General features: G+C 38.6%; 1 protein-coding gene across 3 annotated transcripts in view; it reads left to right on the top strand.

The window, feature by feature from the left end:
- The window catches only part of mettl15 (methyltransferase 15, mitochondrial 12S rRNA N4-cytidine), an 83,315-nt gene that overhangs the window by 2,956 nt on the left and 57,594 nt on the right, over positions 1–22,765 (top strand). The window contains exons 2-3 of one of the 3 annotated variants that reach the window (XM_057847723.1): positions 5,149–5,232; positions 5,315–5,406. In XM_057847723.1, coding sequence (XP_057703706.1) covers positions 5,353–5,406 — 54 coding nt within the window. In that variant the 5' untranslated portion in view covers positions 5,149–5,232; positions 5,315–5,352. Of the gene's footprint in view, positions 1–5,148; positions 5,407–22,765 lie in introns of all 3 variants that reach the window. The other 2 variants (XM_057847716.1, XM_057847706.1) reach the window with 2 other exon arrangements.

Raw genomic sequence — 22,765 nt, 5'->3', positions numbered from 1 at the left:
TCCGATAGAGTGATGGGAACTGATACTTCTTTGTCACAAAAAACATTCATAAAGTTTGGTTCTTTTATGACTTTATTATGGGTTAACAGAAAAAGTGATCAAATCTGCTGGGTCAAAAATATACATACATGGATCTGAAAAGGCGAATCATTGAATTGAACAAGTCAGGAAAGTCACTTGGAGCCATTTCAAAGCAGCTGCAGGTCCCAAGAGCAACAGTGCAAACAATTGTTTGTAAGTATAAAGTGTATGGCACTGTTTTGTCACTGCCACGATCAGGAAGAAAACGCAAGCTATCACCTACTGCTGAGAGAAAATTGGTCAGGAGGGTGAAGATTCAACCGGGAATCACCAAAAAGCAGATCTGCCAAGAATTAGAAGCTGCTGGAACACAGATGTCAGTGTCCACAGTCAAGCGTGTTTTGCATCTCCGTGGACTGAGAGGCTGCCGTGCAAGAAGGAAGCCTTTGCTCCAAAAGCGGCACCTTAAGGCTCGACCGAAGTTTGCTGCTGATCACATGGACAAAGATAAGACCTTCTGGAGGAAAGTTCTGTAGTCAGACGAAACAAAAATCGAGCTGTTTGGCCACAATGCCCAGCAATATGTTTGGAGGAGAAAAGGTGAGGCCTTTAACCCCAAGTACACCATGCCTACCGTCAAGCACGGTGGTGGTAGTATTATGCTGTGTGGGTGTTTTGCTGCCAATGGAACTGGTGCTTTACAGAGAGTAAATGGGATAATGAAGAAGGAGGATTACCTTCAAATTCTTCAAGATAACCTAATGTCATCAGCCCGGAGATTGGGTCTTGGGCGCAGTTGGGTGTTCCAACAGGACAATGACCCCAAACACACATCAAAAGTGGTAATGGAATGGCTAAATCAGGCTAGAATTAAGGTTTTCAAATGGCCTTCCCAAAGTCCTGAATTAAACCCCATTGAGAACTTGTGGACAATGCTGAAGAAACAAGTCCATGTCAGAAAGCCATCAAATTTAACAACTGCACCAATTCTGTCAAGAGGAGTGGTCAAAGATTCAACCAGAAGCTTGCCAGAAGCTTGTGGATGGCTACCAAAAGTGCCTAATTGAAGTGAAAATGGCCAAGGGACATGTTACCAAATATTAGCGCTGCTGTATGTATATTTTTGACCCAGCAGATATGATCACTTTTTTCTGTTTACCCAAAATAAAGTCATAAAAGAACCAAACTTCATGAATGTTTTTTGTGACAAAGAAGTATCTTTTCCAATCACTCTATCAGAGAAAAATCAGAATTGTAGAAATCACTGGAAACTCAAGAGAGCCATGACATTATGTTCTTCACAAGTGTATGTAAACTTTTGACCACAACTGTAGTTTGTTTTTTTAATTTACAATCTTCACATTAAGCAGATTGACAATGAAACAAAAACTTGAGGACAAGATATACAATTTAATAGCTCTGTCTGTCAAACAGATCATTCTCATCAAGTGCAAGATAGAAATTTAGTCGTGCAATAACTTCGGGTCGAACACAAAAAAAAATTCTAAACGAAGTCTGCCCAAAATATGACAACCAAAGATTAGCATGCATGAACTTAACCTGTACATTTGACAGAAGGAGTGAATTTTGATCACCTTCCTGGTGCAACCAACTCATTTTACCTCTGAACCTCACTTGGGCTGTATGTTTGACATGTCTGGTGTAAAATGTGATCATATTTAGTATTTACGGTTGTTGTTGATGTTTTTTTAATGAGTATTTAATAGGGGTGTAACGGTACACAAAAATCTCGGTTCGGTACGTACCTCGGTTTTGAGGTCCCGTTTCGGTTCATTTTCGGTACAGTAAGAAAACAAAATGCAAAATATAACTGTGCTAGTTGTTTATTACACACTTTTGTGCTTTCAACTGTAGGAACATTAGCCTACACAAAGCTAGAATTCTGCTCAAAAATAGAAAATGCAATATTCTGAAATGTAGATATTTTGAAAAACAAAATAAAAATAACTTTGGCTAAGACTTTTTCTTTAAAATAAATATCTGATGTGCAAAACTGAACAGTTGCAACACTGAAGTTGAAGAGTTGTTCCATCTATATTCTTTAATTTGAATTCCCCACCCAGAGGGCCAACCATCTTCCATGTTAACATTTAACCGTTACCCACGCTGCTCACTGCACTTCTGAGTGGTGCGACGGCCCTGGCCGTTTAATTTTTATCGTTTTTGAGACTGTCAGTCATCTGATCGCCGCGTCCGCCAGCTGGCTGCCTCCCCTCCCAACGTGGCGTACTCTGATTGACGCCGGACGAGCAGACGACGTCACCGCCACTGACGGGCAACCCGAACTAGCCGCTGTCTGACATGTATCCATTATGCAGCGCTTTGTTTACATTTGCGGCAATAACGACACTTGCTTTACGGCAGCTAATCCGATACACGGTAATACGGCTCTGGGTAATACTATTAGGCCGTTGTTTGAGCTTGCATGGAGTCTTGTTAACCAAATAAAGGCAGCGTTAACAAAAGTCATCAGACCGCTCGTCATTTCAAAGTCAACACTCAGAGTTTGCAACTTCGCATTTGACAGCATACTGTACGTGCCGCGTATCTCCTCGCCAGCTGTTTGCTCGCCATTCATTCGCCTGTGCATTTGATCGCTATTTTGTTACACGTGAGGTACTTTGTGAGGTATTTTGTGTTCATTCGTTATTGGATCGTTTTTGTTCACCACTGTAAATAAGAGCACTGCAGCAGTAGAGGTAAACTGCCGTTTTCGTTCAACCCGTTTTGTTCAGTGTAGAAGCCAGGGTAGTGGCTGTATTGGTTTTTCTTTTTTACGATCAGGGTTTACTTAGTAGGTGGGGTTTAAGTGTAGTTTCTTTATGTTTGTTGTTTTGGCCTGGGCTTACGCTGAAGCCAGCTCCTTCCGCATTTTGTATATTTTGTTCATTGCGAGTTTGACTTGTGTGAATAAATTTGTGTCTACTTCCATCTTGTGTGCGTGGCTCGTTTTATGTTACACCCTTAGCAGTTGTCCGTGGGACGTAACAGTGGGATTATGAGAAGCATGACAGGGCATTCCGCGCTTGCGTTAAATGTGTCAAATATTTTAACGTGATTAATTCAAAATTAATTACCGCCAGTTAACGCGCTAAATTTGACAGCACTTTACATCACGTCAGAAACTCGTTCGGTACACCCCCGTGCCGAACCGAGGACCACGTACCGAAATGGTTCAATACAAATACATGTACCGTTACACCCTTAGAATATAACAAAGGGCACATAGCACAGTATAACAAAAGATCACTCATATTCATTGACCAATATTCAGTTCATCATTGCCAGATGCTACTCCACATGTATTGCGTTATTTGGAATCCTAAATCAGTAACACAATTTCAGTTCATCTAGTTGCCAGGAAACACCTGATTTTTTTTAAAATTGTGCAACTCACTTAGGTGCTTTTTGTAAGCAGTTGTGTGTCATATAAAGCAGTGATCCCAACCCAACGCGGAGCGGTAGACATATGTTCATTTTTCCGGTGGACTCGGGGCTAAGGGAGGCAAAGTGCAGTTGTGTGATTCTCATGAAAGCTATTCATTATGGTAATGAAGGACATTTACCGAAGCTATCTTAAAATAGCAGAATCCTATGATGACACAGTATTTTTTTTTCATCAACAGTTTGAGCTCCATTATATTTTATTTACAATGAAAATATCGAATTGATTAATGTCTACAAACATCTAATACAGTATTACACATTATGGTAATGATTATTGCATTGTGAAAGTAATCATATAAACTAACTGTTAACAATATCAAAGAAGTCCAAACAATCTTTCCTAGTAGCCATCTTTTGTCTTGCCTTCTTTGTGGTGCATTTTATTTAAAAAAAAAAAAAAAAAAAAAAAAAAAAAAAAAAAAACTGTGATTATAAAGGCACCATGAACACAGTGCAACAGTAATGAAAGCTGCATGCTTGCACACTAGATTTTCCTTAAATATTTTTTTTAATGAAAAGTAAAACAGCTTATCATAATCTTCTAAATAATATAATTTTAAACAAATGTACTGTATATATTTATGAAATTGATTGAATATTTATAATGCTGTATTGAGGTGAAAACATCTTTGCTTTTCATGGACACATTACACTAATGAATTTGTGTCTCTAAAATCAGTTGGAAGAATGTACAAAATTCTAATTTGGTAACAAAATTGTGGACTGGGCCACATAATAGACATAACTATCAACTAAAAATTAAATATTTAAGGTTTTAATGCATGGTTTAGGTTAGCTTCATGAGAATCACCCAATAGCTGTTTTCACAGCTGTTATTATCTCACCTTTTTCCTTGAAATGATAAATTCCCGGTTTTCTTGTGAAACAATGAAAAATAAATACATTTGTGCTCTGGACAGACATCACTGTGTGATTGGTCTGGAGAATGTCTTTCTGATCTGGCAACCCTGAGGTGCAGTACGCCATTGGCTCGTGATCTCCAGACTTAAGCGTTGATGGTGCTTGTTTAAAACGGAAATAATTATTTAATTGTCTTGCGGCCAGGTACCAAGTGACCGGCTTGTGGACTGGTGGTTGGGGACCACTAATATAGAGGATCAACATGATGTTGAAACTGGAATTGAGAAAAAAAGATTGCAGTTGTGTATAATGCCACTGCAACATGGGGAATAAACATTTTCATATATATTCTCTGCACTTAATAGTAAATGACTGTGTCAATAATTTGTCACCCCATCTCATGTTTTCATCTTCTGACACATGTGGTACTGACTTCCCACCCTGCAGATACAGTGTACTATATATTCTCCTGGCAGGGATAAATCTGAAATTAAAAATGTGGTCTCCAATTAGAAAGAAATTTAATCCCAGCCGGGAATATTAAAAACAAAATGGTTTAATCTGGTCTGCCTGTCATGTAAGATTGCAGTACATCATATAAGCTTGTAGTATATACTTGTGATCGTGCATCGTGATGGGACAGTTGTTCTTATTTTCACTGCACTTGTAACATGTTTGTGATTGTACAACATTCATTGTTCATATATTTTCTATTTTAAAACAAAAAAATCTGACTGTTTTGCTACTAATTATTTATTGCATTATCCATTACTTATCTTTACTCTATCTTTTCCACAGGTCAAATTAAGGAAAATGATTTTCCATATTCCTCCTCGTTCCCGCCAATTGTTCCACAAAACAAGTTTGACTGTGCAGACAGTGGTGAGATTATGGAATTTAAATTTGCACTCTCAGACAACTGGCCTTTGTGTCGAATCTGGTTTTAGTTCCTCGTGTAAATCAGAAGAACTGCATTCTATTTCAACTGCAAAGCCTCCTCACATGCCTGTCATGATCAAAGAGGTGCTTCACTACTTGGACATCCACCCTGGTCATGTAAGTTGATCTTTCTATTTTGTTTTCCCTTTTTTTTGCTCTTCTGTGAAACTATTTCTCAGATCATGTAATATCTCAATGGCTTTTATTCCTGTGTCTAGCATAAATTGATGATTGTTATTACATTTAGGCTTTAATCATTAATTTGCATGTGAACGGAAGTACAGGTGTGGACTTCCTGTTCACCCTGAGTTTCAAATTTATGAAGGAATTAATTTTACTGGGTCAGCAACATGATTAAACTAATGAATTGGCACCAGGAACACTAAACAGTATCAATTAATGATCTGATGGCTCTGATCGCTACATCAATAAGAGTTTGTTTCTTTCGGTGTAGGGACTCGGAGAAAGCATAATCCAAACACAAGAACCATAGAAGAATTGCTTGAATTGGCTATAATGTTTAAAAAATGTAATAATAAATATTTGATGACCAGTAATTGTTTGGAGACGTTTGAATAAAAACAGGGATGTACCCAAAGCAAAATTCTATTGGAAACCCTTGGCCGAAAACTGAAAGGCCGAATAACACACATGTATACAATTCATTTTTATTTAAAAAAAAAAAAAAAAAAAAAAAAAAAAAAAAAAAAATATATATATATATATATATATATATATATATATATATATATATATATATATATATATATATATATATATATATATATATATACACACATATACATACACAGTGGGGTAAATAAGTATTTAGTCAACCACCAATTGTGCAAGTTCTCCTACTTGAAAAGATTAGAGAGGCCTGTAATTGTCAACATGGGTAAACTTCAACCATTAGAGACAGAATGTGTAAAAAAAAAAAAAACAGAAAATCACATTGTTTGATATTTAAATAATTTATTGGCAAATTAGAGTGGAATATATACAGTGCCTTGCAAAAGTATTCGGCCCCCTTGAACCTTGCCACCTTTCGCCACATTTCAGGCTTCAAACATAAAGATATAAAATTTTAATTTTTTGTCAAGAATCAACAACAAGTGGGACACAATCGTGAAGTGGAACAAAATTTATTGGATAATTTAAACTTTTTTAACAAATAAAAAACTGAAAAGTGGGGCGTGCAATATTATTCGGCCCCCTTGCGTTAATACTTTGTAGCGCCACCTTTTGCTCCAATTACAGCTGCAAGTCGCTTGGGGTATGTTTCTATCAGTTTTGCACATCGGGAGACTGACATTCTTGCCCATTCTTCCTTGCAAAACAGCTCGAGCTCAGTGAGGTTGGATGGAGAGTGTTTGTGAACAGCAGTCTTCAGCTCTTTCCACAGATTCTCGATTGGATTCAGGTCTGGACTTTGACTTGGCCATTCTAACACCTGGATACATTTATTTTTGAACCATTCCATTGTAGATTTGGCTTTATGTTTTGGATCATTGTCCTGTTGGAAGATAAATCGCTTTCCCAGTCTCAGGTCTTGTGCAGATACCAACAGGTTTTCTTCCAGAATGTTCCTGTATTTGGCTGCATCCATCTTCCCGTCAATTTTAACCATCTTCCCTGTCCCTGCTGAAGAAAAGCAGGCCCAAACCATGATGCTGCCACCACCATGTTTGACAGTGGGGATGGTGTGTTCAGGGTGATGAGCTGTGTTGCTTTTACGCCAAACATATCGTTTTGCATTGTGGCCAAAAAGTTCAATTTTGGTTTCATCTGACCAGAGCACCTTCTTCCACATGTTTGGTGTGTCTCCCAGGTGGCTTGTGGCAAACTTTAAACGAGAATTTTTATGGATATCTTTGAGAAATGGCTTTCTTCTTGCCACTCTTCCATAAAGGCCAGATTTGTGCAGTGTGCGACTGATTGTTGTCCTATGGACAGACTCTCCCACCTCAGCTGTAGATCTCTGCAGTTCATCCAGAGTGATCATGGGCCTCTTGGCTGCATCTCTGATCAGTTTTCTCCTTGTTTGAGAAGAAAGTTTGGAAGGACGGCCGGGTCTTGGTAGATTTGCAGTGGTCTGATGCTCCTTCCATTTCAATATGATGGCTTGCACAGTGCTCCTTGAGATGTTTAAAGCTTGGGAAATCTTTTTGTATCCAAATGCGGCTTTAAACTTCTCCACAACAGTATCTTGGACCTGCCTGGTGTGTTCCTTTGTTTTCATAATGCTCTCTGCACTTTAAACAGAACCCTGAGACTATCACAGAGCAGGTGCATTTATACGGAGACTTGATTACACACAGGTGGATTCTATTTATCATCATCGGTCATTTAGGACAACATTGGATCATTCAGAGATCCTCACTGAACTTCTGGAGTGAGTTTGCTGCACTGAAAGTCAGTGTTGTTAATAACGGCGTTACAATATAACGGCGTTACTAACGGCGTTATTTTTTTCAGTAGTGGGTAATCTAATTAATTACTTTTCTCATCTTGGCAACGCCGTTACCGTTACTGAGGACGGAAAGGCATGCGTTACTATGCGTTACTATATTGGTCGAAAAGTCTGAGGGAGACGGACTCACCGAGACGACAGAGCAGAGCAGGAGCGGGGAGGAGGCAAGAAAGTTATGACGCCAAGCAAACGCGATGCTAGGTAGCTCCAATAATACATGTTGTAGCCGATAGCCGACAAACTACGCCCGCTTGTTATGGTAGATATGGTAGACATGGTAGATATCACATGTACTGTATATAGATATAACTAGATGCAAAATGACGGACATGGCTCTAAATGCGTTAGTAGACAGCCGCCATCTTAAAGCAGTAGGCTTTTTCGGACGGCTCTGTTGTAGAGAACCTTCCTAGCGAACCTAAGTAACTTTTCATATAAAATACTTCTAAATCGGCAAAATCTTGACTTGAATCTATCTTTAAATGATTCAACAGTTTTCAAAACTTTCATATGTTGAAAGTAGAGAGAAGGGAACTAATGCAATAATGGGAGCAATTTTAACAACTTTTAACAGGTGATTCAGGGTAAAGGGTAAATTAGGGTAAAGAATTGGGCTCGGGCCAATTGTACCAAAAACCTCCACAAAAAACTTCACATAGTGTGGCCAATGTTTTTTTTTTTTTTTTTTTTTTTTTTTTTGAGGAAAAAAAAAAAAGTAATTATCACCAATTACTTTGCCAAGTAACTAATTACTCTTACAGTCAGGTAATTGAGTTACTAACGCAATTACTTTTTGGGAGAAGTAATTTGTAACTATAATTAATTACTTTTTTTCAGTAAGATTAACAACACTGCTGAAAGTAAAGGGGCCGAATAATATTGCACGCCCCACTTTTCAGTTTTTTATTTGTTAAAAAAGTTTAAATTATCCAATAAATGTTGTTCCACTTCACGATTGTGTCCCACTTGTTGTTGATTCTTGACAAAAAAATTAAATTTCATATCTTTATGTTTGAAGCCTGAAATGTGGCGAAAGGTTGCAAGATTCAAAGGGGCCGAATACTTTTGCAAGGCACTGTAAGTATTTAGTCACCTACAAACCAACAAGCAAGATTTCTGGCTGTCAAAGAGTTCTAACTTCTTCTAACGAGGTCTAACGAGGCTCCACTCATTACCTGTATTAATTAGGGGTGTAACGGTTCACAAAAATCTTGGTTCAGTACGTACCTCGGTTTTGAGGTCACGGTTCGGTTTATTTTCGGTACAGTAAGAAAACAAAATGCAAAATATAAATGGGCTAGTTGTTTATTACACAGCTTTGTGCTTTCAACAATAGGAACATTAGCCTATACAAAGCTAGAATTTTGCTCAAAAAGTAGCGGGTATTTAAAGATAATCCAACAACAATTTGCCTTTCAGACCCCGCGTATTGGTCAGCTTTCTTTCAGAAAGAAAGAAGAAAAAAGAAGTCCTGTGCTAAAGAGAAAAGAGATCCCAATGACAAAGATTTTAACATGTATTTTACAAATGAAATGCCTCTATGAATCATTTTTTCCCCTTATGAACGGTTTTCAAAATCTTTATTGGTGGATTTTCTCAAGTTAAAGCACCACACAGAAATTAATCAATTTAATTGTGTAAGCAGGATCTGTGTATTATTCTTATTATTTAATTACAAGTGTTTTAGCTCATTTCAATTTATTTTATCTAAATGGGCTGTTATTTATTTTATTATGTGTTCGTATTTTACAAATGTGATGTAGTATTCATTTATAGTGTATATTTTATGTTGTATAACTTTAGTTACTATGTGAATATTAGTTCCTACTTGTTTTGTTGTTGTAGGAGGGTTTTGTATTGAACACAGGGCCGTGTTGGTTACTATTATAGGAGGGAAGACAGCAGTAAATCAACAAAGACAAGTTAACTGTGCCCCGATCTACCACTGAAGAGATCTAATGGACTCAAAAAGTGGGTTACGATTGCATGTTAGTTTGAAAATCGACCGGATCCACCGTATTTTTACACGAGTGACTTCCGGTCTGCCCGATCCTAGCTACCGGTAGTAGTATTGACGCAGGAGGGTCGCGTCTCGCGTCAAATAATAATCTCTGCCATTCTTTTCATGTGCGTCGTGTTGAGCCGCTTCTGGGACGCGTCTAACACGCGGCCGTACTGCGACTAGTGTGCATTGGCTGATTGACTTTAACGTCCGCATTTCTCTGTGTTCTCGCGGCGGCCACGTTGTCGCGCCGTTGAATTTTCTGGGTTTACTATCCTACCGTGTTGGTCCTCATTATAGTAGAGAAGACTGAGTAAATATAATCTACACAAAGAAATTTTAACCCGATCGATTTACAGTCTCGAAAAGTAAAGGTTACATTACGTCAGAAACTCGTTCGGTACGCCTCCGTTCCGAAACTGTTCAATACAAATACATGTACCGTTACACCCTTAGTATTAATGGTACCTGTTTTAACTCATTATCGGTATAAAAGACACCTGTCCACACTTCAGTCAGTCACACTCCAAACTCCACTATGGCCAAGACCAAAGAGCTGTCGAAGGACACCTTACACAAAATTGTAGACCTGCACCAGGCTGGTAAGACTGAATCTGCAATAGGTAAAATGCTCGGTGTAAAGAAATCAACTGTGGGAGCAATTATTAGAAAATGGAAGACATACAACACCACTGATAATCTCCCTCAATCTGGGGCACCATGCAAGATCTCACCCCGTGGCATCAAAATGATGACAAGAATGGTGAGCAAAAATCCCAGAACCACACGGGGGGGCCTAGTGAATGTCCTACAGAGAGCTGGGGCCACAGTAACAAAGGCGACTATCAGTATCACAATGCGCCGCCAGGGACTCAAATCCTACACTGCCAAACGTGTCCCCCGGCTGAAGAAAGTACACGTCCAGGCCCGTCTGCGGTTCGCTAGAGAGCATTTGGATGATCCAGAAGAGGACTGGGAGAATGTGTTATGGTCAGATGAAACCAAAATAGAACTTTTTGGTAGAAACTTAGGTTCTCGTGTTTGGAGGAGAAAGAATACTGAATTGTATCCGAAGAACACCATACGCACTGTGAAGTATGGGGGTGGAAACATCATGCTTTGGGGCTGTTTTTCTGCAAAGGCACCAGAACGACTGATTTGTGTAAAGGAAAGAATGAATGGGGCCGTGTATCGAGAGATTTTGAGTGAAAATCATTATCATAAACAACCATTAGCAAGGGCATTGAAGATGAGACGTGGCTGAAAATCAGTGGAGGGAGTTGAAAGTCCGTGTTGCCCAACGACAGCCCCAAATCATCACTGCTCTAGAGATCTGCATGGAGGAATGGGCCAAAATACAAGCAACAGTGTGTGAAAAGCTTGTGAGGAGTTACAGAAAATCTTTGGCTTCCATTATTGCCAACAAAGGGTACATAACAAAGTATTGAGATGAACTTTTGGTATTGACCAAATAATTATTTTCCACCATGATTTACAAATAAATTATTTAAAAATCAAACAATGTGATTTTCTGTTTTTTTTTCCATATACTTTCTCTCATGGTTGAGGTTTACCCATGTTGACAATTACAGCCTCTCTAATATTTTCAAGTGGGAGAACTTGCACAATTAGTGGTTGACTAAATACTTATTTGCCCCACTGTATATTACATTTATTATTTTCCGATTAATGCCCTTTGCCTTGCCACTTTTCCGATTAATGCCCTTTGCCTTGGCACTAGCCCGAGGAAACCTTTTCACCCTCTCGAAAGCCTCCACCACAGAAGGAGTCGATTTGCTGTGAGCGACTTCTTTTTTTTCCCCGTTTCTGTGAGCTCCTTATTCTTGCTGTATTGTTCTGCGTGTTTGTCGGACAAGTGGCTGATTAAACTGAAGGGGGAAAATTTTTTCAGCATTGTGACCCCTCGAGACACTCCTGCCGAATACATTTTATTGACGTAAGGTTCTTTTTCATTGCCAAATACAAGCACTTTCTAAAGACTTTCAAGACCAAATTCCTAGTTTTTCCAGTACCTTTTAAACAACATAACATTTTTTTATTTTTATTTTATTTTATATGTTTATATACGCGTTTAGGCGGAAATAAAATATGAAAGAAAATATCACAAGTATGCACGTCTTCCAAAATGTTCTATCACCCCGGGGGCTCAAGAAAGTGAGTTCGAAAGGTGCAGATTCTGAAACCCCATGGGAGGGTGCGTTCCCGGCGGCAGTAAGCATTTGGTGGCAAACTCTGACCGCATCTTATAACAGAGGTGATGGCGTCGTCATTGCATTCTGTTCGGTGGACGGAGACACACACGTTACGGCCTATGAAACCTTGATAAATGCGCTTTTTTGGAAGTTTGGGACATTAGAAAAATGGGTCTCACGCCTCCAATTGCTAAGCTAAATGAGATCTCGACGTACGTTTATGTGGCACTGTAGTTCACAGCAACAACAACAACAGCAAACTATTCAGTTTTCACCGAAATTAGTTAAGCTCTTTACAAGGCTATTACAATCCCTCCTACCCATTAAATAGAACTAGCTGTTTATTTGTGCAAGAAGTGGAATCGATCGAGGACCAAGCAAGTGGGCCGAGTCCTAGTGGCAATGAAGCCGAGTGAAATCACTCCCTGCCGGATTAGACGGTGACTGGAAGAAGGGGTTTGGAAGTTGCAGAAAAAAAATTGACAAAACGAGGAATGTTTGTCATAAAAGTATTGTACTAAACCACAGCAAATGCACATGTATACATTAAAAAAAATTACATTTTTCTGTGTTCACTTGACTAAACTCACAGGGTCAAATGCACTGTACTCGATGTGACGCGGGACATCAATAGAGAGCAACTTTAAAACGAACGTGTAGCAGCGATGAAGCAAATTTATTCTGTTTTCCTTCATTTCATAATTCATATACAACATTTCTTTGGTACCTCAAAATACTTCCAAACTGCGGACATGTTGGCTGCAAGCCGGTAATGTTAACGAGACAACGTCACCCAGCGTGTTGCTTCTCACTGTGTTTTGATTACGTCATCACAAGAGGACCAAGGTTCTTCACAAGTTTCGGTGGTAAATTGTCGGTCTTCCAAAACAAAAAGCACTAATGCATTTTGAGCTGTTTTCGGCCGATAGTTTTTGGCGCCGAATTTTCGGTCACATCTCAACTAAAAATTGTCTCAAATGCTTGGAGTTTCATCCTGTAAAATTTTGTTAATAACCTCGGGGAGTTTCCCAGAAAAGCATACTTATATCTTGCCATTTGATAAAAACAAGATAATGCATAAGCAAGCATCTTTAATTACTCGGGGAAAACGTCGATGGTAATGGGACATGGTAATTTGTAACGTGTCACAGACCAAAACCATATACTGAATTGAATCACTTTATGCAGGTATCTATTAGAGGTGTGCATTGGCACTCCCCTCACGATTCGATTTGATTACGATTCGGAGGGCCACGATTCGATTCCATTCGATTCAGAGGGTCACGATTCGGTTCGATTCGGCAATGCATCACGATGCATTAAAGCCTGGGATGCATTGAAATTCTAAAGCAAAGCATATTTTTCGTGAATCATGAGGCAACACAAGCGGTCAGACATTAAACAACTTTTTATTGGCTCTTGTGTCACTCCTGGTTGAAGTCAAATGAAAATACTTTCAGATATATATATATATATATATATATATTAAAAAAAAAAAAAAAAGATCACAGCATTGAATTAGTGCTTTGAATGAGACCAGGGCTTTCTCTTTTTTTTTACACACAGTAGCAGCCTTTCACACAGTGCAACATCTGAACTCCTGTGCAAAATCAGTAATAACAGTCACTGTATTTTAGTCACAACGACCCATCAATGAAATTATTCAAGTAAATATTAAAGAAAACGACAAAGAAAATATTGTAGTGCTGCAGCATCTTTATCGCAATATTAATCCAGGGATCAGTTCAGTTGCAAACAAAACATCAACTAAATTGCAATGTAGTAAAAAGTAAAAGTAGGCCTAGCCCACTATATATGTGCAATAGAGGTTAGATCGGCCCTAAAAAATCCAGCCCGACACGGCCTGCTGGAATTGAAGCCCGACCAGGCCCGAGCCTGATCAATTAACTAGATTTGCAGGCCCAGCCCAAAAAACCCGATTTTTAAAAAATTTTTATTTGTTGAAGTGACGCGGGGGAAAAAAACGCAGCAGCAGCAATTTATTTTCATTCGAGTTGGCAGAAAAAAATGCTAGTTTTCTTCACGTTTAAATAGTCTACATATTTTTATGATCATTATAAAAGCATTTACACAACGAAATAACTCTGGGAAAGTTTAATATAAAAAAAAAAAAACTTGGGTTTTGCAGACACACCGGGAGAAGATTCAAAAGGATCACATTTCTGTTGCCTTTGTGTGCATAAATAAAAGTGTCCTTCGTAACGAATTCTCAGTTGGCAGAAAAAAAAAAAACGCAAGTTTTCTTAATGTTTAAATAGTCTTCATATTTTTATGATCATTATAAAAGCATTTACACAACCAAATAACGCCGGAAAAGTTTAATATTAAAAAAAAAAAAAAAAAAAAAACGTGGTTTGGCAGACACACAAAGGAGAAGATTCAAAAGGATCATATTTGTGTTGCCTTTGTGTGCATAAATAAAAGTGTCTTTCGTAAGGAATTCTCAGTTGGCAGAAAAAAACGCAAGTTTTCTTAATGTTTAAATAGTCTACATTTTTAAAATGATCATTATAAAAGCATTTACACAACGAAATAATGCTGGGAAAGTTTAATATAAAAAAAAAAAACAAAAAAAAACATGCGGGCCACGGCGTTCATGTGCGTGCACAAGCAAATGCACAATACAGAGAGCCTGCTCCCGGTTTTATCCCATTTTTTAAATAGAATTTATTAGAGGGTTCGGGCACAAGCACATCTAACCTCTAAGAGATAGGACATAACATAACAATGGCTGAAGCGGAGAAAGAGGGAGCGAGAAAGATTATTAATGCACCTAAGACATTGAAAGCAGACATCTGGAGACATTTTGGCTTCTACGAGGCTGGTGGGAAACTTGACCAGAGTTATGCGGTGTCTAAAAAATGAAACATGAGAATAATAATACAAATGGGGAAACCAAATCCGTTGCATCACCGGAATTGCGCAGGGAAGATTTTTGAACGTACGTATATATTTTAAAATGCGCTGAATCGATTCGGCTTGTTGCTTGCATCGAATTGAATCGTCCATGCCTCCGCATCGGGATGCATCGCCGCATCGATTATTGTTGACACCACTAGTATCTATTTCATATCATATTCCATTGGTTGCATGAAAATACATGTTATTTATTATGAAAGCATAGCTGCAGTAAAATGTTTAAGAATTGTTTTATTTCTTGCTAACTTTTAACTGCCAACTGTCCAGTTATTTTGACGATTTGATTATTCTAAATACATAAAATATTTTTGAAGATAAGGGCTGAAAGCATTCAACAGGTGAGAACAAATGAGTGATGAATCTCTGAGTTATAACGAGAACCTTTTTTTTCCTGGATTTTTGCCAGGATTTTTTTAGGCGGGTCTGAAATTGTATTTGGTGACGTCAGAAAAAGGTCTTGCCCGCCCTGCCACAACAGTATACTAGTTTAAGGTTAAGCGCACTATAAGTGGCTGCTCCTGGTTAGTCAGTTAGTTTTGGATTTTAGCAAGGGCTAATACCACAATGCCTGTAATATGCACATTCCCTCGATGCGACAATGCACAGAACAAAATGGTGACGTTATTTAAACTCCTGAAAAATAAGGAGTTAAAAAGAGGTAAGTTGACTATTCTAAGAGACACAAGCATGGAGATTTATGTTAGAGAACAACCCTCAGTTGTTGGAAGAGTAGTCGCGTGAATAAGCACTTGTTCAACCAACTTCTCAAGCTTTTTTTTTTTTTTTTTTGCTGCTTTGATATTTCAGAGAAATACATCTGTTTCAACAAACCCATAATACTTTGTGTCAGTGCTATATTTGGCATGAATATCAAACAAATAAGTTTTATCATATCCTTCAGCTTTCCTAGAAAAACTTAATATTTACTTAATATTATGCAGTTCATGTATGACTGAAAATTACAACCCCAATAATAAACATAAAACTGATCATTCACTTCTTTAGAACTGCGGATACAGCTCATGTTTTGTTACATATGCTGTGGCCGATGACTAAATTTCATCATTAAAACGTGTCCAGTATCCATTTTTTTCTTTGATAGACAGGTTTGCCATATCTTTGCTTTGTTTAGTTGAGTGGATAACTTGCACAGATGGTTATGAGTCAAAATTCTTCTGTTTTGGCAAAGCACAGGAGGGGGTGTCTGCCCCCCTTACAATGCATAGTCAAGACAGGTTGGTGCCACAGGTCAATAAGTTAGTGAGGAAATGTGCCATTGCAAAGCTGTTGGCACGACACAGGGTGCTGCGTCGCTCCTGCCTGAACTTTAGCACCTCTAAACTCCTCCGCTGTCCGCCCATTTGCCAACTGTCTCAAGACAGTTTGCCAATCAGATGTTGTTAAAGCAGTCTGATAGATTTTGTTTTGCTGCACAGTACATGCTGTAAATCTCACTCATTTGATAGTCCCAAAATGTTACTGTTACAATAACATCCAGAATTTGTGCTTCATCACAGGTATGTGCTTATTTACTTATTCAAACAATGACACAAATTCAATATACAGTGGTACCTCTACAAACGAATTTAATTCGTGCCAGGCCCGGTTTTATAAGTCGAAATGGTCGTATGTGGAGCAGGTTTTTCCCATTAGAATACATTATAATTCGATTAATTTGTTCCAAAGTCCAAAAACCTACGCTTAATCCTTCATAGATACTACAGGTGCAATTACAAATGGTATTTTCACATAGCAAAACAAAAAAAATTATAAAGCCAAATCGTAATAATAATAATATAATAATAATAATAATGTAACGAATCGGGTTCTAATGTGGCAGTGGCGATTTGCATGCACCGTGTGACTGACAAAAGTGTGAGTGAGGTGCGGAAGAGTGGGAAGTTTTTACTCTTTTCATATTGTGTTGTTGTTGGCGGCGGCTACTGCGAACTGTCGTCGTGTCGTGTTGCACAAGTTCTGAAATAAATGATTAAAAACCTGACGAAGCTGGCCTTGCCAATGTTACAATAATGATAATCAGTGGAGAGGATGAGTGGAAGTAGTGGTGGAAGACGATCGTTGACATATTCCAGCCGTAATGTCAAGCCACTTCGCTGATGCGCACACCGCCTTCATATTTTTCTATCATTTCCATCTTAATTTCAATGGTAAGTGTAACCTTTTTCCTCTTTTCACCACCTGAACTAACCTTCTTGTGACCCGTGTTGATTTCTCTCACAAGAAAATCCATCGTGTTACCGTTTTGTGGGAAAACAATGAAATCGCGACACTTTTGTAAATTATTGTATTTCGAGCATTTCGTCATATGTCGAGATAAATGACGGGTCAAATTTTACGTCGGATGTCGAAAGGATCAGATGTCGAGGTACCACTGTAATATAAAATATTGCTGTCCCATAAGTGTTGATGGTGATACAATGTTATTACACTCTTTAAAGTGTAACTGTAAAGCTGTGCTGGTGTAACTCGGGGAGTTTTAAATACAAATTTGGACAGGACTGTTAGAAACAGCTGTGATTATATTATAGTCTCATTAACAAGTTAAACCTGTGATAAAGCCATTCATTGTTATCATACGGATGTCACTAGTTATTACTGTGGACAATGAGAATGATACCGAGTGGTTGTGGTAAAACAGTAATATGTATCATTGCGTATTGGTCTTAGTATGGAAAGCTAGTTGTAAAACATGCAAGCTCTACCACTCGAAGAAAATAAAACGACCTACTTTGTTGTGTTCAGGAGCTGCTAAGCTGCATCTGTCACAGATTCAATCAGGCCTTCACAGCAGTCTACAATGTGAAGTGTGGCCCGGCGTGAGAAAGCTTGACATCAGCCTCATGTCTTGAGTTGTCCAACCAGACAATGACTTCAAGCACACTGCTAATAACACTTAAGCGATTTTAAGAACAAAACATTGGAATATTCTGCAGTTGCCCTCTATTCAATATTGAACATTTGTAGAGGTAGCTTAACTATGCAGTCTGGAGATAGCATTCTTCAATTCTGAGAAAGCTGGAGCAATTTTATAAATCATTTCAAAATCATTTACTGCCCAATATAGGGCCTATTTTCGTGCCTGGTGCAAATTTAAACCAACGTGCAGCTGCACCAAGTGGAGGGACTTTAGAGATTGTTTTCGTCATCTGGTGGACATTGGCCACCATGGGCCTTGGAAAGAAGGCAAGATGCGCCACTGTAGAGGCGTGTGAACACCACCGAATCCTTTCACACCAATGATTAGGCTTCTTCCTATACCCTTTGTGTATGCCGTGCTTACGCTGCACTGCTCATCCTAGACGTGAGGAAGAAGAGGTCTGATTTTTAGACATTTCAGTTCTTTGGTGAAGTACAAGCCGACCTCACAGCCAAATGGTGTAAAGTTGGCTATAGGAGGGATCACAGATTTTAGCTGCAAAATGGGCACTTGTAGACGCCTTCCACTCAAATCGGTCCAGTCTGTGTTATATGCCTGACTGCAGGCCTGCTGCAACCCCTTTGGGTGCCCTTAACTCAGATGGTGCTTCCCACCCCACCCTAAAACTACCCCACAAAGTCATAACCCCCCCCCCCCTTTTTTTTTTCTTCTTTTTTTTTTGTTTTAACAGTAATCACTGCACAGAAGACACCACTCTTGTAAACACTTACTGTATATACCGAAGTAAAATGTACAGTCTGCAACTCTGGATTATGCATATTGGTAGAAAAAAAATGACACATAATGACATAAACACTCTTACCTAAATGGCAGTGGTTACCAAATCAAGGTTAGGAAACATTAGTTCAGGTGACACTGTATGTTCAAGGGACACTATTGTGGCTTAATCTTCCTCATTTGGTGTCCCTTTATTTTTTCACCCCAGTTGTTTATTAATTTTTAAACACTTTCTTTTTACCCCCTGAGTCCTGTGGGGAGATGTTAGATTCATGGGGAGATGTTAGATCAGTGAATTTCATCATTAATCATTTTTTATTTTATTTTTTATTCATTTAGAATAAATTCATTTATTAGGATTTATTGTTATTCCTCATTCACTGATATTTTATTGTATATAATATGATAAAATTAATAGATAACATCTAACCATGTACTAATTATATTTACTAACTAAGTTTTAATATGCACTGAGACTGCTGGGTGTTGATACGGGTATGTTTCTTGGTTTTGTGGCTTTCTTAGCAAGTATAAATTAAAAAATTGTGCTTATATTTCACTCTCCAACAGACTTTAGTATAGCTACACTGTTGTAAAATGTAACTTTCTCTAATTTGCTCAAAGAAACCCCTCCGAAAACAAAAGCAAGCCAAATTTTTGTGTTTGGAGGATGACGTAGTGAAGGGTGTGTGTCGGGAAGGGTATGAGGTTTTTTAAAAAGACAGATTTCCATTTCCAGCCCTTTGAGACAGCCATGATCCTCTTCAGTTTTCTATTAAGTGTCATGTATATAGCTATCACAAATCAACTCAAGGTAAAATTGTTACTTAAATGTGATTTAGAATGATACTATATGCCTGAAAATAAGCATACCCCCTTGTCTTTTTAGAGTATTTAATATACAGTACATTAGAACCCCCCCAACCATTACTGCACAAGAACATCAGGTTAATATATTGACTGTGAAGCATAATGGGGGGAACATCATGGGATGTGCTTGCCGTAAAAGGAAACTTGAATTCATAGGTTTATCAAAGAATTTTACAGAAGAACTTTTACGCCATCTTCCAACATTGAAAGCTTTTGAAGCAGGGCAATAATCCATATTGACCCCAATCACGTGACGTCACAACTCGGCCCCCCCGACTGCTGCCGCCATATTGTCCGTCAGCTCATCGTGTTTACATATTACCGCTACGTACATTCCTCCTATTACTGCGTGTTTTTCTGCTTGTCTAAGGAATCACCGCCTAGTAAACGAACCCAAAAACCTTCCTGACAATCGTTAACATTGATTAATCAAAATGGTGAAGGCATGTGTGGCGGTTGGTTGCAGTAACAGAGAAGATAAACGGTCATTTTAGTAGTTGCTCTGTGGCCGTTGTTGAAAGGGCAAATCTAGAAAGCAGCACGATTTGTTTATCTCGGTGCATGATGCGTTTGTGTCGACAGCCGTTAGACAGCGGCAAAAACATCAATATGATGCCAACACGATCGCAGACATTATCAGACGGAGACTACGAAGCTCGTTGCCACGGTCGCGCAGCAAGAAGGTGAGCGCAACAACAGGTGTTGTGCCGAAAAATAGCCGCCCCGCGGGAAATGTCCCCCCTGACGGAAGTGCCCACACTGAAACGACTTTCTTATACCGTTAATACGTATTATGTTACTCTGCTTGAACTAATAGATGTCATACCTGTGTGATTGTCATTGGGATATGGTCATGAAAACCTGTAGATTAATACATTTCTGTTCAAAGATGGTTATGTGGCGCAGTCCATGATTTGTTACTAAAATACAGTAATAATATTTTGTGTAATTTAATTATTTAAAACTGATCTTACAGTCGTAAATCCATTACTGTAATGCGTCCATTAAAACATTTGATGTTTTCATGTCAATAAAGCGTTATAAATAAGCGCTCCCGTCAGGGGGGACATTTCACGCAGGGCAGCTATTTTTCGTCACACACCGGCCCGTTGTCGATCAAGTTTCATTTTACAATCGTTACAACGGTGACGCTCAGCTGACCAATTGTCGGTTTAAATTCGGGCCGGTGCCGATTTTGGGTACCCGACTTCTCATCGTGACATAAGCTGGAGTATGATTGGAAATTTTGTGGTCTCAGGACGAGCTCTGACGCACGGGACGGGACCGGACGGGAGGAAACATCAGTTTGGGCATCAAATATGGATCTGGTGACTGGATCGACAGAAGCTTTTCCAAATAACGGCTTTTATGCAACTCATCCAATGAGTTTACAGCGTCTGAAAGCACCGGGGCTTCCATAATTTGCAAGTGAATCCACCTTTAGAAACTACGATTAATGACAATACGGACACACAATGACGGACAATATGGCGGCACAATACAGTGATTACGTGATTGTGTGACGTTGGTGATCGGGTCTATACACAGGAAGGTCAACAAAAGACTGGCTTCAGAGGAGAAAAATGTTTTTAGGCGTGGCACGGACAAAGTTCTGACCACAACCTGATTGAAATGCTATGGCATGACCTTAAGAGACCTATTCACACCAGAAATCCCATAAATCTTCAGTTAATGTAAGGCTGGAGGGTCAAAAACTCCTGATCATTGTTGGTCTTTTATCCGCAACTCCAGGAAATTTTTGGTGAGGGAACTGCTGCCAAAGTGTGTCAACCACTGCAAAAAATGTAAGAAATTCCGTAGGGTTTACATAATTTTCCCTCTAACTTTAAATGATTGACAACAAGACAATGTATGACATGATCAATATGACTTGCCTTTGCATTTATGGAATCAGATTGCTGTGTAGAATTCCCACATTCAATTATCATTAATATAAATTACTGATAATCGTTGCAGCTTTCCTTAACAGTATTGTCAATTAACACATTATTGACACAGCGCAGAAATAGAGAAGTAAAACAACCACATTTATATTTTCTTTATTGAGTTGGAAAAACATACATCTTGTGAATGTTTTTGTTTTTCAAACTGCTTTTTGAATGCTCTAATTAGTGAAAGAAAAGGCAACTAAATAATTGATCCTTGAAATTAAACACTCCAGCCAGGGATGCAGAGGCTGATTGACAGATCTTCAGGTGTTCATCTGTTAAAGTTACAAATTTAGTCTGAGGTTATCAGTGGTTAGAGAAGTTACTGTTGTGAGTAGAACATGTCATTGAAGGATTGCGGTCAGCCTTACTGACTAGACACATTGTTCTAGCTTAGTTTTTTTATTTGTACTTTTTTCTTCAAATTTTGATAATTGAGTTTTACTGGTGAATATAATATAAAATATGTGAAATGTTTCTAAAGTTCAAGATAAAAACAAAATAAATTATGAACTATTTTAAGCCGAATTTCATCAAACAAAATACAAATACAACAGGGCTCCTCTTAAGAAAGTATTTGCTCTCTTTGACATTCTAAGGTCAAGTAAATATCCAACCCGCACCTGAAGCTTAAGCTGCTCACATTTCTATTTTTGTGTTGTTTTTGTTAGTCCTGTGAAAGTACATGCTTTATTTCTTGCTTTATTTCTCCCTAAACCAAGTTTTTTTTTTTTGTCTCTCAGCATTAACTTATGCTTTCCAAGAAAGGATAGAGACACTTTATTGACAGATAATAAAAATATGCTTCCTCTTAGAGCAGGGGTTGGTAACATATGGCTTGTGAGCCATATTTGGCTGTTTTGGTGAGCGCATTGGGCTCTCAGCCTACTCTGCATCCAACATGTTAGAACCAGCTGCCTCGCCTGACATGAAAGAGCTGTGATGACGAGCTGCTCATTTATTGACGCATGTATCTTGGACACTTTTAATGAACATTGCAATAATTAATTATTAATTATAATATATATAATAATTGACGTGGGGTGCTGTGACGCTCAATGCTCCCTCATCTCCCAGGAGGGAAATATTTCCTCTTCTAAATTTGTCCAATCAATGATTGGGCCTTTCTTTCGTCCACGTGATGATACTCAGAAAGTTGGATTGGCAGAGTTTGAATAATCAGTCTTTCAACAAGATATTTGCAAATGTTGTTGTGAAATAGCTTTCCAACAGTAACATGGTCCTCTTGGTCTAATGTAAAAGTCCCCTTAGAGCTGTTTTGCGAGAGAGTTCGATAGCCTTCGCTCACCCCTGCTTTATACACCAGGCAAGGCTGTGACATATCTGCGTTGC

The sequence above is a fragment of the Corythoichthys intestinalis genome, chromosome 1 (genome assembly GCF_030265065.1).
Source record: "Corythoichthys intestinalis isolate RoL2023-P3 chromosome 1, ASM3026506v1, whole genome shotgun sequence".
In the NCBI taxonomy this organism is placed as follows: domain Eukaryota; kingdom Metazoa; phylum Chordata; class Actinopteri; order Syngnathiformes; family Syngnathidae; genus Corythoichthys; species Corythoichthys intestinalis.
Note: the sequence above shows the minus strand (reverse complement) of the source record. Positions and strands in the feature narration are given on the sequence as shown.